This window comes from Anoplopoma fimbria, chromosome 12, assembly GCF_027596085.1.
Source record: "Anoplopoma fimbria isolate UVic2021 breed Golden Eagle Sablefish chromosome 12, Afim_UVic_2022, whole genome shotgun sequence".
Taxonomy (NCBI): domain Eukaryota; kingdom Metazoa; phylum Chordata; class Actinopteri; order Perciformes; family Anoplopomatidae; genus Anoplopoma; species Anoplopoma fimbria.
This window is the reverse complement of record NC_072460.1, coordinates 23,680,269-23,692,504: the sequence shown is the minus strand read 5'-3', so window position 1 is coordinate 23,692,504 and position 12,236 is coordinate 23,680,269. Positions and strand designations below refer to the sequence as shown.

Sequence of the window (12,236 nt, the reverse complement as noted above, 5' to 3'; positions counted from 1 at the left end):
TGCGTGGTCGGGGTGGGAGGGGGGGTTGTTGTGAATTCTAATCGTCCTTCCAAATCCCTTTGTCCCAGCTAGTTTGTTGTGCTTTTATTTTTTTTTGTTACTTTCTTATTTGTGATTCCTCATGATATTTACAGGTTTTATTGTATGGTGAATATACTGGCAGTTGATTTCCACCAAACACTGTGATGGTAGGCGTTCCATTTGCTTCACAACCCCCAAAACATTTTTTTATTTTGTGTTTGAATTTCCAGGCACACGTACAATCCTGTATTAACAACCAACTGCAATTCTGCTGTGGGCTCATACAGAAAAGGAGGCAGACTGTATTGTGACACTGACATCTTGGTGTAATGCTCCTTGATCATGTTCACAAATTCACAGTTTCAAAGTTTTAAGGGACCCCTTAAATTGTCATGTTAGATTTGTTCAGACATTCCACATTATTAGGCTTCTCGGAAAGGCAGTGCTCCGTTTTTATTATTTTATTTTATTTTATTTTTTAACTTAGTATGGATTGTCATTGTAGTTTTACTCACTGTTCAGGTGCTGCTTGATCTCAGTACAATGAAAATTGTATGTGCGTAAATGTGGTTCCATGTATTTTGCAAGATTGACTATCATCTGTATGTAAAACCTAAAAAGTAACCTTTTATTGATGTTAATTGAAAATGTCTTACCACACTGTATCAACCCTGCTTGCAAAATATTCCTCTTAAAGCGGTTGTTTTCTCCAACAAAAAAAAAAAAAAAAAAAAAAAAAAAAAAAAAATCTGTGCCTGGCTTTCTCTCGCAGCCTCTGTGGCAGCATCTGCTTGTTGTTTTTTTAGAAATCTCAAAGGGAAAGAGTAAGACCAGACAAACTTAAATAGCTAAATCTTGACGTCAGTTTCCACCGGGTGCATCTCTGCTGTGAAGGATTAGCTGGTGTGAACGATCGCCTCGCAAAATCAGGTCTATTTTGAAGGTGCAATTTTGGGAAAAATCCAAGTCATCCCTTTTGGAAAGAAGCTCAGTGTCACAATACCATTTATCACCACTACATTCCACATATTGTAGTTGAAGACACCATTCCACATTTTAGCTGACAGTCTGTTTACTCTGACAATGCTCCAATGAATTGAAATTATCTTCTGTTGAGAAAAAAAAACAAAAAAACATGTCAGTTTATTATTATGCTTGATGAAAATGCAGTTAGTGAATGTGGAACGAAGCCTGTCTGTATATCAGGTATCTACTTGCTTTGTTTTTACTGACAAGTCTTATGGCTAAAAAATTTGCTTCTGTAACAGTCTATTTACCCAGTGCACACACGTGGTTGTGAAAATTTTAGAATAGCTCTTTAAAAAAAGCAAAAAAAAAAGCAATGACGAAATGGAGATAAAACAATGGTTGGTGTAATTCTAGCTTTGTGTTTATGTATCTTAAAACCATTCTAGTTTCACTATACATGTAAGAAATAGGAAAGTGTCAAAGACCATTCAGTGAAATAAAGTTTCGTTTAAGATAACAGGCAAATTACGTCTTCTTTCTTTTGCTCACATGAATTTTAACTGATTTAGTAGTTTGTAAAGATAGCCTGGATTCACTAAGACGTGATGACAAAGCTGTGATTTCACTCAGAAAGTAAGAAATTGGATTTTTAGCCGAGAACTACTTTTCACCGCGGAAGGTCACATCACTCCGCCGCTGCCCCGCTGACGTTCTTAATTGAAACGGGTGCGCGGAGGGATACCGCAGGTGTTCCACGGTCGCAATTAAACGAAAACAACGTCCCGGCGCCCACGTGGAAACCCGCAACCCTGAAAACAGACTCACAGCATCCGGACGCATTGGCTAATTAGAATAAAACCCGTAAGTAGAGTTCATTTTAAATGATTTAAATCTTTTTTAATGTAAGTTCAGAGGTGCTTCACCTGTCGGATAGCTCTCTGCCTTTAAGGTGAAGCTCTGGAAGTAGCTTAGCTTCAGCTAGCTTAGCATGCCAATTAATATTTTAAACAAATTTAAATCCTTTTTATTTTTCACTTTTTTTGTAATCTTATATGTTTATTTAAGTTTAAAGTAATAAAATATATGAATAAATAAATGTTAATTTGTTTTTTTTTTTTTTTAGCCACGCCCCCTTTTCTCTCTACGTCATCATTCACATAAATCAATCAATTAACCAAACATGGTTTATGGGGAACGCCTAATTGGATAAACATAATAAAGTGTGATTGATTTGAACATTTTGATTATTTTGGATTTTTTTTTAATTTGTGTTGAACTGTTTTTGCATTTAACAGAAGGGTGTTTTAATTATGTTTATCCCTCCTTGGAATACATGTGATGAATGATTGTTTAGCCATGTTAGTCCATGCAGATAGTTGTTGTTGTTGTTGTTGTTTTGGTGTTGCAGCTGGTCTCAAACAAAAAAAAATTCTTCAATGTTTTGAACTGTCCAGAATCTGTGTAAATTGATTAAAAAAAAATCTAAATTTGTTTACTTTGATAAAGTCAATGATTGTAGTTATTTGCATTAAATAAAAATACAATTTAAATGATCAGGAAATAAAATTCTATTTTTAGTGATTTTTAAAAAACCTTGACATTAATTGTTTGTATTATAAGCTGCTTAGAGATAGTGTTACTTTGATCAAATCATTTATAGTGGTTATTTGCATAAAAACACACATTTAAATGATTAGGAAATAAAAGATTATATTTTTATTGATAGAAATCTTTGCATTAGTAGATTCAATTACATTATAAGCTGTTTAGAGCTAGTGTTACCGAGTTAGACGGGCCATAATTCACCTCTATTTAATATTTATGTGAAAATGTCTTCAAACAACTGTATTTATTCAGGTTTCTCGCCAAAATTACATTTACAAGATTACATTTGAACACATTATAATAAAGTTATAAGTTAGCGTACGTTTTTACAGAATAAAGCATCATAATGTAACTTTAATGAACCGCCGTAAGTTAGCTGTTAGCTACGGTGCTGCTAATGTTACTAGCTTTCCTTCTATTAACCTATTTGTTGTTCAGACATGAAGCATTATCAGGGATCAGCAACTTGAAAACATTTATGTTGATCTCCCTTTTGCAATATTTTACTGAATATCAGCCGATAGCAATCCGCAGAATCGACTGTGTTGATTAAACAATTTATTTATAGATGTGTGGCGAACCGTTCAATAATTTCTTTGTTTGATAAAATATTGCCTTTTAGAGAAAAATCCATAGCTCTTTATTCCTTTAAGCTCTCTCCAAACAGCAACTGTGGCTGCAAAAAAACAACAAACAGCTTTGGTCGCTGGTTCCTCATTTGATACTCCAAAAAGGTAGAAATTGTTGCTACACTGTTTATAGAGGTTTGCATGGGATGAAACTTGGTGTACCTAATAAACTGGCAACTCAGAGGATAAAAGCTTTTTTATTGTTAAACATTTTTTTACAATCTAATACTCAAAACGCTCTTATTTCTTGAACCAGCTGTCACCAAAGATGAACAGCAGTGGACCATCGTATCCCCTCGCCTCTCTGTACGTAGGGGACCTGCACCCCGACGTCACGGAGGCCATGCTCTACCAGAAATTTTCTCCCGCTGGTCCCATCATGTCGATCCGTGTGTGCCGTGACATCATCACCCGCAGATCTCTGGGATATGCTTACATTAACTTCCAGCAACCAGCTGATGGTAAAGTACCTGTTTTTCTTTTTTAAACTTAGAAAATGCAATATTTGTCACTGGAAAATTAAATCAACATACTTAAATGATTCTCAAAGTAATACTCTGGACTAATAACTGTGCAACACAGTGGATGAACACCCACTGTGGATCCACAGCGATGGTCTAGAAATAGGCATGAGCAATAACTGAATTTGAAAATGAATGAAGGACAAAAGATGAATGAAATATATCAAATTTGATGTTTTCATGATTTTGTGGGAATGATTTCAAGTGGATGCAAAGTAAAACTCTAATTCAGCTGATTCCTCAAATCTTGCAGAAATCATCCTGTTGTACTGTGACAAATTTCCAGGTTTTTTTTTACCTGAAAAAATAAATTATCACTTTTTATCAAGCAAACATTCACCAGAAACGAAACATAATGTCGCTCAACCAATCAGATTATTCTGTTTCGGTAAAAGGAAGTCTTACAGAGCTGTGACAAGACGGTGTTTCTCAAAGTCAAGAATGGATCCTTCAGCGGCTGAATTTCAAGGATGTTACAACATTGAATCCCACCGAAGAACTGTTCCAATGTCGAGGATCCTTTTTCTCTGAAGACTGAGTCCTTCGTTGAGGATGTTTTGAAGGTTACCTGTGTATCCTACTCGCTCTTGAAACACCCACAATCCTTTGTGCACAATGCAGTTTCTCTCCCCTGAATTGGAAATGGAAGAAATGCTAGTAAACGTTCAGTTATTTCACCTCATTAGTCCACCCAGTATTGTTTTTAATTGCCATTCCAGTTCCTGTATCTTCACTCATATTAGATCTTCATGGCCTGATTTTTATTTTGTTTGTTGAGTTTCAATGAAGTGTGTTTTTACAATGGGCATTGTAAAATTTCTGTTTTTTTCAATTGAGTCTGGTATCTATGAGGAGAGCATTTGAACCTTTATGAATTATAATAATTGTAAAAATCCCTGTTTTCCTTATTACATTTTTAAAATAGCCTTACATGTTTTGAATCAGTGTATATTGATTTGAGGAATGCAAAATCAATATTCCTACTAGAACATTTTATTGTACTGAATTTTCTCAATGAAACGAATGCAGGGAAAGAGTCTTGCCTCGTCTCTGAAGGACCCTATTTGGAAGGAACCGTCCTAACGAGGAAATGTCCTTGACTTTGAGAAACACCGTCTTGCATGATGAGTTGTGTTGATTTATGTCGAATATAATGAAAATGCTGAATGGCTAAAAAGAGGAATTGGTGACGTTATATTATCATTATTATTATTATCTTAGCGGAGTGCGCCCTGGATACAATGAACTATGACGTTATCAAGGGTCGGCCTATCAGAATCATGTGGTCTCAGCGTGACCCAGGACTCAGGAAGTCCGGTGTGGGGAACATCTTTATCAAGAACATGGACGAGTCCATTGACAACAAGGCGCTGTATGACACCTTCTCAGCCTTTGGCAATATTTTGTCCTGCAAGGTAAGTGGCCTCGTCGTCGTCTTGTTTACTGACTGCACGGTTGATATTTCACTGTTGCAGTATTAAGCACATGTTTGACAATACACTCATCTTCTGCATGGTATGTTTGGGGGTGTAAGGCTGTAATGACAATATTCATATTGTATTAAGTATATCCTGATGTGGCAAAAGTTTGCAAAATCACACAAACAGAACTGATGATCAGTGCCATAAACCCATAACATGTCAAAAATACTTGTAACTAAACAGTACAATCAGGGCTCGACATTATTGGTTGCCGTTGGCAGCCATCAGAAGGAATTGGGTTTAAGTTACACATCTAAAATGTCATCTTGCTGTGTTGTTGGGTGTCAGAATTGTTTAAGCAAACATTTGAGATGACCAGCTGTGATATCGGCAAAGCGTTTCAGGGGTGGAGAGAAACTGTTGCTAATAGTTTAGCCTTCTGCTGACCTTCACGCGACATCTGATGAAATCAATCAGTTTCAATAGAAAAATGATATTGCAAAGTATGTCCAAAGATCAAATAAAAGATTTCACATTATAAACTAAAAATGAGAGAATTTTTTTATTTTGTTGCCAAAGCGCTGCAATTTTTATGATTTAATGCCTTTTATCCTTGTAGGTCGTTTGTGACGAGAAAGGGTCCAAAGGTTATGGATTTGTTCACTTTGAGACCCACGAGGCTGCAAACCGGGCCATTGACACCATGAATGGGATGCTGCTGAATGATAGGAAAGTGTGAGTAAACTAAAAACAATCGAAATAGGTTGGCAGAAAAAGTAAGTTGAGGCAAAGAGTAGTGCAGAATATATACATAACGTAACTATATAGCTGTAAATTAATGCTGGATGACTTTTCCGTGTTGTTGTTTTTTGTTTTTTGCTCAGTCAAAAGACAGGTAAACATTTGGAATCTGGCATTGTCAACCCAAAGGCCCATTTTCTGGGGGAAACATGTCAGTTGACCCTGCTTAGGTCAGTGAATAAGTAGGATCTGTGTCCAGGTCTGTTGTCTTTGTGTGTGTTGTGATTTTAGGACTAAAGAGCCAAAGTAAGATCATCAGAAAGGGATCATGTCTATACAGCGTAGGTTTTTCATTCACAATGGAAGGAGAAAATATTGACATTTGTTCTAACATTTTTGGAATCTGCTGTGAACAATGTTTACAGAAATAATAGTTTTTGTTTTGCGACTGCTGTGTATTGAAGTTGCAATGTTTGCACATGCTGCTTTCTTGATTTCTGTCCTCATGAACTGTTTTTTTTAATTTATTTTTTTATGCTGTGTGCTGAAACAAAATACTTTTAAAAACGTATTTTCTTTCTGTTGTTTCCCGTCATCGTCGTTCCCTCCGTGTCGGGTTTGATTCTGTCTGCAGTTTTGTTGGACACTTTAAGTCCCGTAAGGAAAGAGAGATGGAGTTTGGCACGAAAGCTATGAAGTTCACCAACGTCTACATCAAAAACTTTGGTGAAGACTACACGGATGAGAAACTCAAGGAAGTCTTTAATGAGTTTGGTAAGAAAGAACGTTTTTACTTATTCTTTGTGTGTTGCTCTCCTCAGTTAGGGGAACTTTTCTGTGATGGACTGAATGTTACGGCAGAGTTTCCCAGAGGATTTTGTGAGACTGGGATGGGCAGACCATGGACTTCTTTAAGGGTGTCCATGTTCCCCCGGAAGCAAATGTACATTTTTAGGTTGAATGCATCAATCTGGTGCACTTTGAGAGCAAAATGATGAGGCTAGATCTATGAGTTGTGCACCTGTAGTCTACTTTAATTGAGTATTTCCATTACATCATTTTGTACTTCTACTCCACTACATCTCAGATGTTGTGCTTTTAATGACGTTTCTTTAACGACATTTATTTGACAATACTAGTCACTTGTTACTTTGCAGATTCAGATTCTTAATATGAATCAACAACTAAACTATGGTGTTAAAGGCAGGGTTGGTAATCTTTTACTCATTAAATCCTGACCGCAATCAATGAATCAAATGCTCTGACAAAAACAAAAGAAATGCGGTAACTGTGGCCGAGCTGTCAGTGTTGCGACTTTTGGAGCTATACTGCTAGCTACTTTCATTGGAAAAGAATTTGCAACACAGGGCTGAGTTTTTGAGGTTTAAAATCTAGCGTACTTTTGCTAGTTTCTGGAGATTACCAACCCTGCCTTTAAGTAGTATTTGATATTAAGTATATAAAGCCACTTTGCCTGTAGCCTTTCCAAACAGAAGAAGAGCCTGTTTCTCTTCATAAAAATACGCCCAGCCAGCCCACCCAATGAGATGTCAAGCAAGTACTTTTAGTTTCATTATGAAACTGTTGTGGGACAAAATCGAGTATGGTGGGCTGCCACAGTCTGGTTAATGAATTGGAACCACTGCGCATTTGGTATAACAGTGGTATGTAACACTTTGCATATCAGTAAGAGACTGTTTTGTGCTCAAACTCTCAGGGAGGACTCTCAGTGTGCGGGTGATGAAGGATGAGAGGGGCCGTTCACGAGGATTTGGCTTTGTAAACTACTTTAACCACGAGGACGCTCAGAAGGTAGTGTGTGTCACCCAGCCTGGATATGTGCAGCTCGTTGTATTAGACATTAAGGCAGCATTGATTCATAGTTTATGGACAATTCAGTGCATTGGCAGAGAACAATGTGCTAATAACTGTATTCGAAGATTTTTGTAATCTCTCATTAGTCAACAAATGCAAAGTGATGTTCAATATTAATAAATATTGTACGCAAGTTTGAGGAAGGTATGACAGCCTGTGTTCTCGTCGTCGCCCCCCCTCCCTGCGTCTTTCCAGGGCTTCTCTCCTGATGAACCTACGACATAACAAACATGTCAACGCTCCCCCTTGTTTTCCAGGCAGTTGATGAGATGAACGGGAAGGACCTCAATGGGAAGGTCATCTACGCCGGTCGGGCTCAGAAGCGGATGGAGCGACAGGGAGAGCTCAAGCGCAAGTTTGACCAGATCAAACAGGATCGCATCCAACGCTACCAGGTGCCGCTGCGCTGAATGCATACTGTCATTAGAAGACATTTTCAATGGTCTTGCTTTGATCTATTTACAGTTGATATGTTCATTATTATCATTGTATATTTATAGTTATGAAGTAGTAGTCGGTTCAGTAGTGTTCCCATTGGAGGCTTTGCCCTAATTGTTTTATGCAGATGTTAATTTATAGAAGGTAGCTGAGCACCTGATGTTTCAAAGACATTCTTTGCTTACAGTTACACTGAAAACTGAAGAAAGTAATGGTAAAAACCTACTGCATGTTTATTTAAAGCAGATACTGAGTCATTTAAAAAAAAAAAAATCGATTGGCGATTCCAGAACTTTCATCATTTAGTAAAACATTTATGTAGACATTTACACAGAAAGTGACATGAGGACATTTACAAAGTCACAAGAGGACATTTACAAAGTCACAAGGACATTGCAAAATGTTATGAAAAGTTAAATTGCCTATAAAAAGGACAAACCAAACTAAATGGTGTGGAAGCATGAACCGTGTCATTCTTTACTCTGGTTCCAGGGGGTGAATCTGTACGTGAAGAACTTGGACGATGGCATAGACGACGAGAGACTCCGGAAGGAGTTTGCCCCTTATGGCACCATCACCAGCGCCAAGGTAATGAGACTTGGGCCTCCTTCATTAAAAGTACACTCACATAACAGATGTCTTCCACAGAGATTAACAAAACAATAACTTTTGACGCATCAAAATTATTAAAACAATTAATTCCCAATCGTATACACGATTCCAGAATTTCTTTGGATGAAAATGTTATCAATATAACCTTAAACTATTGGCGATAGTTTAACAGAACTCCAAAAGGTAAAACTACATTCAGTTTCTAATATATGTGGGTCTCATAATGCATCTCAGCTTTTTGCCATCAAGTCTCAAGTCAAGAGACTTTATGGCAATTAAAGCTTCAACTTAGTTGAGCCTCGCAGCAGAAGAGTCAAAGTCACAAGTCCTATGTTTTTGTGACTCCCGTCTCAAGCTCTGCTGTTAAGTTCATTATACGCTTCCTTGTTTGCTGCAGGTCATGACAGACGGCTCCCAAAGCAAAGGCTTCGGTTTTGTCTGTTTCTCTTCCCCCGAGGAGGCAACTAAAGCAGTGACTGAAATGAACGGGAGAATCGTTGCGACCAAGCCTCTGTACGTGGCTCTGGCTCAGCGGAGGGAGGAGCGTAAAGCCATCCTGACCAACAAATACATGCAGAGACTCGCTACCCTGAGGACCATGACCAGTCCCATCATCGACTCGTACCAGCAGGGCGGATACTACATGACGGTGCCACAGGTATGGACGTCTGACCAGTGAGAACAGAGAGGGAATCTGATATATTTGTTATGTTGAAAATGTTTTTTTAGTTTATTTTCAGTAATTGATTTATGCATTTATCAATTAGTACTTTAGTAATTAATTGTAATCCAGGGGTTGACCTGTAATATGTTATGTTATATACGCTTGCAGCCTCCCACTCGCTCCTTCTACAACCACAACACCGTCAGCAACATGAGACCAGTTCCTCGCTGGACAGGACAACCACCCAGAATGCAGGGTGAATGGGTCATTTGTTACATGATCACATGAATATACGGATCTATGCCATGTGTGTAAATATCTCGCGTCCTGTTTTTAGGCCCCTACTCAACCCAGTTTGTTGGCAACGCTGTTCCCCGACGCGGATCGACCCCCATCGCTACGGTCAGACAGGCCTCCACCCAGGCTCCACGCATCATCAGCTCCTCGCAAAAGACGAGTAAGAATGACAACATGATGAACTCTGTCCATGAGGACGGTAAACTCTGATGCCTGTAATGTCTTTTATTTAGTCAACATAGGCACCCAGACTGTGGGAGGCCGTACTGACGTGCCCGGTATGACCAGAGGCGCTCAGTACAAGTACTCGTCTGCAGTGAGAAACGTCCAGCAGGTCGTTACTATGCCTGCACCCATGACTAGAATACAGGTACCGTAGTCTGTACTGTTCTGTTTTTATTATTCCAGGACCAGAAATGAAATAATGATCATCACTATGTAGCCTTTCTTGTAAGAAAAAAAGTGGTTTACAGCCATTTCTTCTGTAACACTCCTCAGGTTATGCCTGCTCCTGTGATGGAGCAGCCGGTGCACCTTCAAGGCCACGATCCCCTCACCACCTCCATGTTGGCTGCAGCTCCACTCATGGATCAGAAACAGCTACTCGGTCTGCCATCATTCAGTTCTGCTTTTCCTCCTCCACCTTCTTTTTTTTTTTGTGTCCATTGAATAAACTTGGTGGTTAATCCTCTCTCCCTGCTGTGATGTTAGGGGAGCGGTTGTACCCAGTGATCCATTCCCTTCACCCAAACTTGGCTGGAAAAATCACTGGCATGCTGCTGGAGATCGACAACTCGGAGCTGCTGCACATGCTGGAGACGCCCGAGTCCCTGCACGCCAAGGTAGAATTTGCTTTTTTTCCTCTTGCTATAATACAGTTGCCGTTGTGGACTAGTGCTGATTAGTCTGCACTAGGAGACTAAACTTCTAGAGCAGACTAACCACAGGATGTCTGCTTTATACTTTCGTATAGATGAGCTTGTCACCACTCAATCTGATAGTCGTAAAGTGAGAGCAAGGAGAGACGAGGCGCACAATGATAAAAGCACAACACTCACCAGAAACTTTCAGTGTCGGCCGAAGTAAAACAATAACTTTTGACGCATCAAAATTATTAAAACAATTAATTCCCAATCGTATACACAGGTGGACGAGGCGATCGCCGTCCTGCAGGCTCACCAGGCGAAGGAATGCTCTCCTAAGAAGTGAAGAGTCCTTTCAGGTCAGCAGCAACCGCTCTTCCTCTGTTCAGAGACAGAATCCTTACAGCACCTGGCTGTTCACAACACATGGCAGTATCCAAGGTTTACAGTTACTAGGTTTCAAGTATCTGTTTTCATTGGCAGGTGTTGTTCAAGATGTGACCTTATGTTCAGTTGCTCAGAACATAAGAGCTCAAGCGCTAAATCCTCCCACCAATCCCAAACGGTTTTGCAAATATCTACATCAAGTTACAGTATTTGGTTAAATGAAAGAGATATTGCTCTTTTTTTTTCACAAAAAGTTGCAGAAATTGATTGTTGCCACTAAAGACTTTAATCATGTCATTTTTTTTTTCTTTCTAGATGTCGACGACTTTCTGGAGGAGGAAAAATAATAAAAAAAAGAGTAAAACTTTGAAAAAAAGAAGAAAAAAAGAAAAGAGGAAAATGTAATTTGACAGTAAAGACATTTGTAAAGTTAAAAACTATTTTGTTGTTGCAATACCTTTTGTTAGAAGATAAAGTTAAAAGTACATGCATTAAACCCGTCTCATGTCGTCTGTTTCACACAAAAGGGAAACGCAGCAATACAGCGACCTGTACTTGTCTCCGCTGCCACACAGTGAATGAGACGCTCCGGGAGTCAAGGTGGGGGAGATTACCAGTTAGTAGTAATCCTTGAAGTTTTTTCTCTTGTAAAAAAAAAAAATATATATCTCACCTTTTCATTTTGGTGTGCCAAACTAATAATAATTATGTAAATTATAATGATAGGATTAAAATTATATTACTATTAATGATAATTCATGTAGCACTTTTCAAGCTTCAGTTAAAAGATTTACAGAAAAAAATTAAATAAGAAACCATTTTACTCACCATATTACATACAAGATTTGGAACACATATCAACATATTTCAAGTAGCACTGAGCCCATTCATAAACAGATGGAGTTGAATGTGCAAAATATAAGTTCATATATGATAATTAGGGAAGATGTTTTGATTAGAGAAATTTGGGACTTGTGCTATCCATTGAACCCACTTAATTCTGTTTTGTTGTATTGCGAGTTTTGGCACTATATAATCTCTTTCTACGGCTCTGAGGCCAATGAGACAACAATCCTCTGTGCTGAAGCTCTCAGGTAGGATCATTTTTCTCATTACCAGCTGTTATGTTTAATGTTGAATATTGAAAATGTACAAAATACTTTAAATTCAGTGGCCTACTTAGCTTGCTTGGA

General features: G+C 38.4%; 2 protein-coding genes across 2 annotated transcripts in view; both read left to right on the top strand.

Moving 5' to 3' along the window:
- Positions 1–1,507, top strand: part of LOC129100427 (14-3-3 protein beta/alpha-1) — a 4,477-nt gene extending 2,970 nt beyond the window's left edge. The window contains exon 6 of the mRNA XM_054610054.1: positions 1–1,507. This exon is cut by the window's left edge and continues 389 nt beyond it. The gene's annotated coding sequence lies outside the window, so the exon portion shown is untranslated.
- A 174-nt stretch (positions 1,508–1,681) lies between these two features.
- Positions 1,682–11,508, top strand: pabpc1l (poly(A) binding protein, cytoplasmic 1-like). Its single transcript, XM_054610052.1, has 16 exons — positions 1,682–1,851; positions 3,481–3,685; positions 4,967–5,160; positions 5,786–5,901; positions 6,542–6,681; positions 7,625–7,719; positions 8,040–8,177; positions 8,713–8,808; positions 9,230–9,490; positions 9,665–9,752; positions 9,834–9,953; positions 10,027–10,163; positions 10,292–10,400; positions 10,505–10,635; positions 10,940–11,015; positions 11,359–11,508. Exons 2-15 carry the CDS (start codon positions 3,493–3,495, stop codon positions 11,000–11,002), a joined length of 1,881 nt encoding a protein of 626 aa, XP_054466027.1. The 5' UTR covers positions 1,682–1,851; positions 3,481–3,492; the 3' UTR covers positions 11,003–11,015; positions 11,359–11,508.
- Positions 11,509–12,236: the final 728 nt, after the last annotated feature.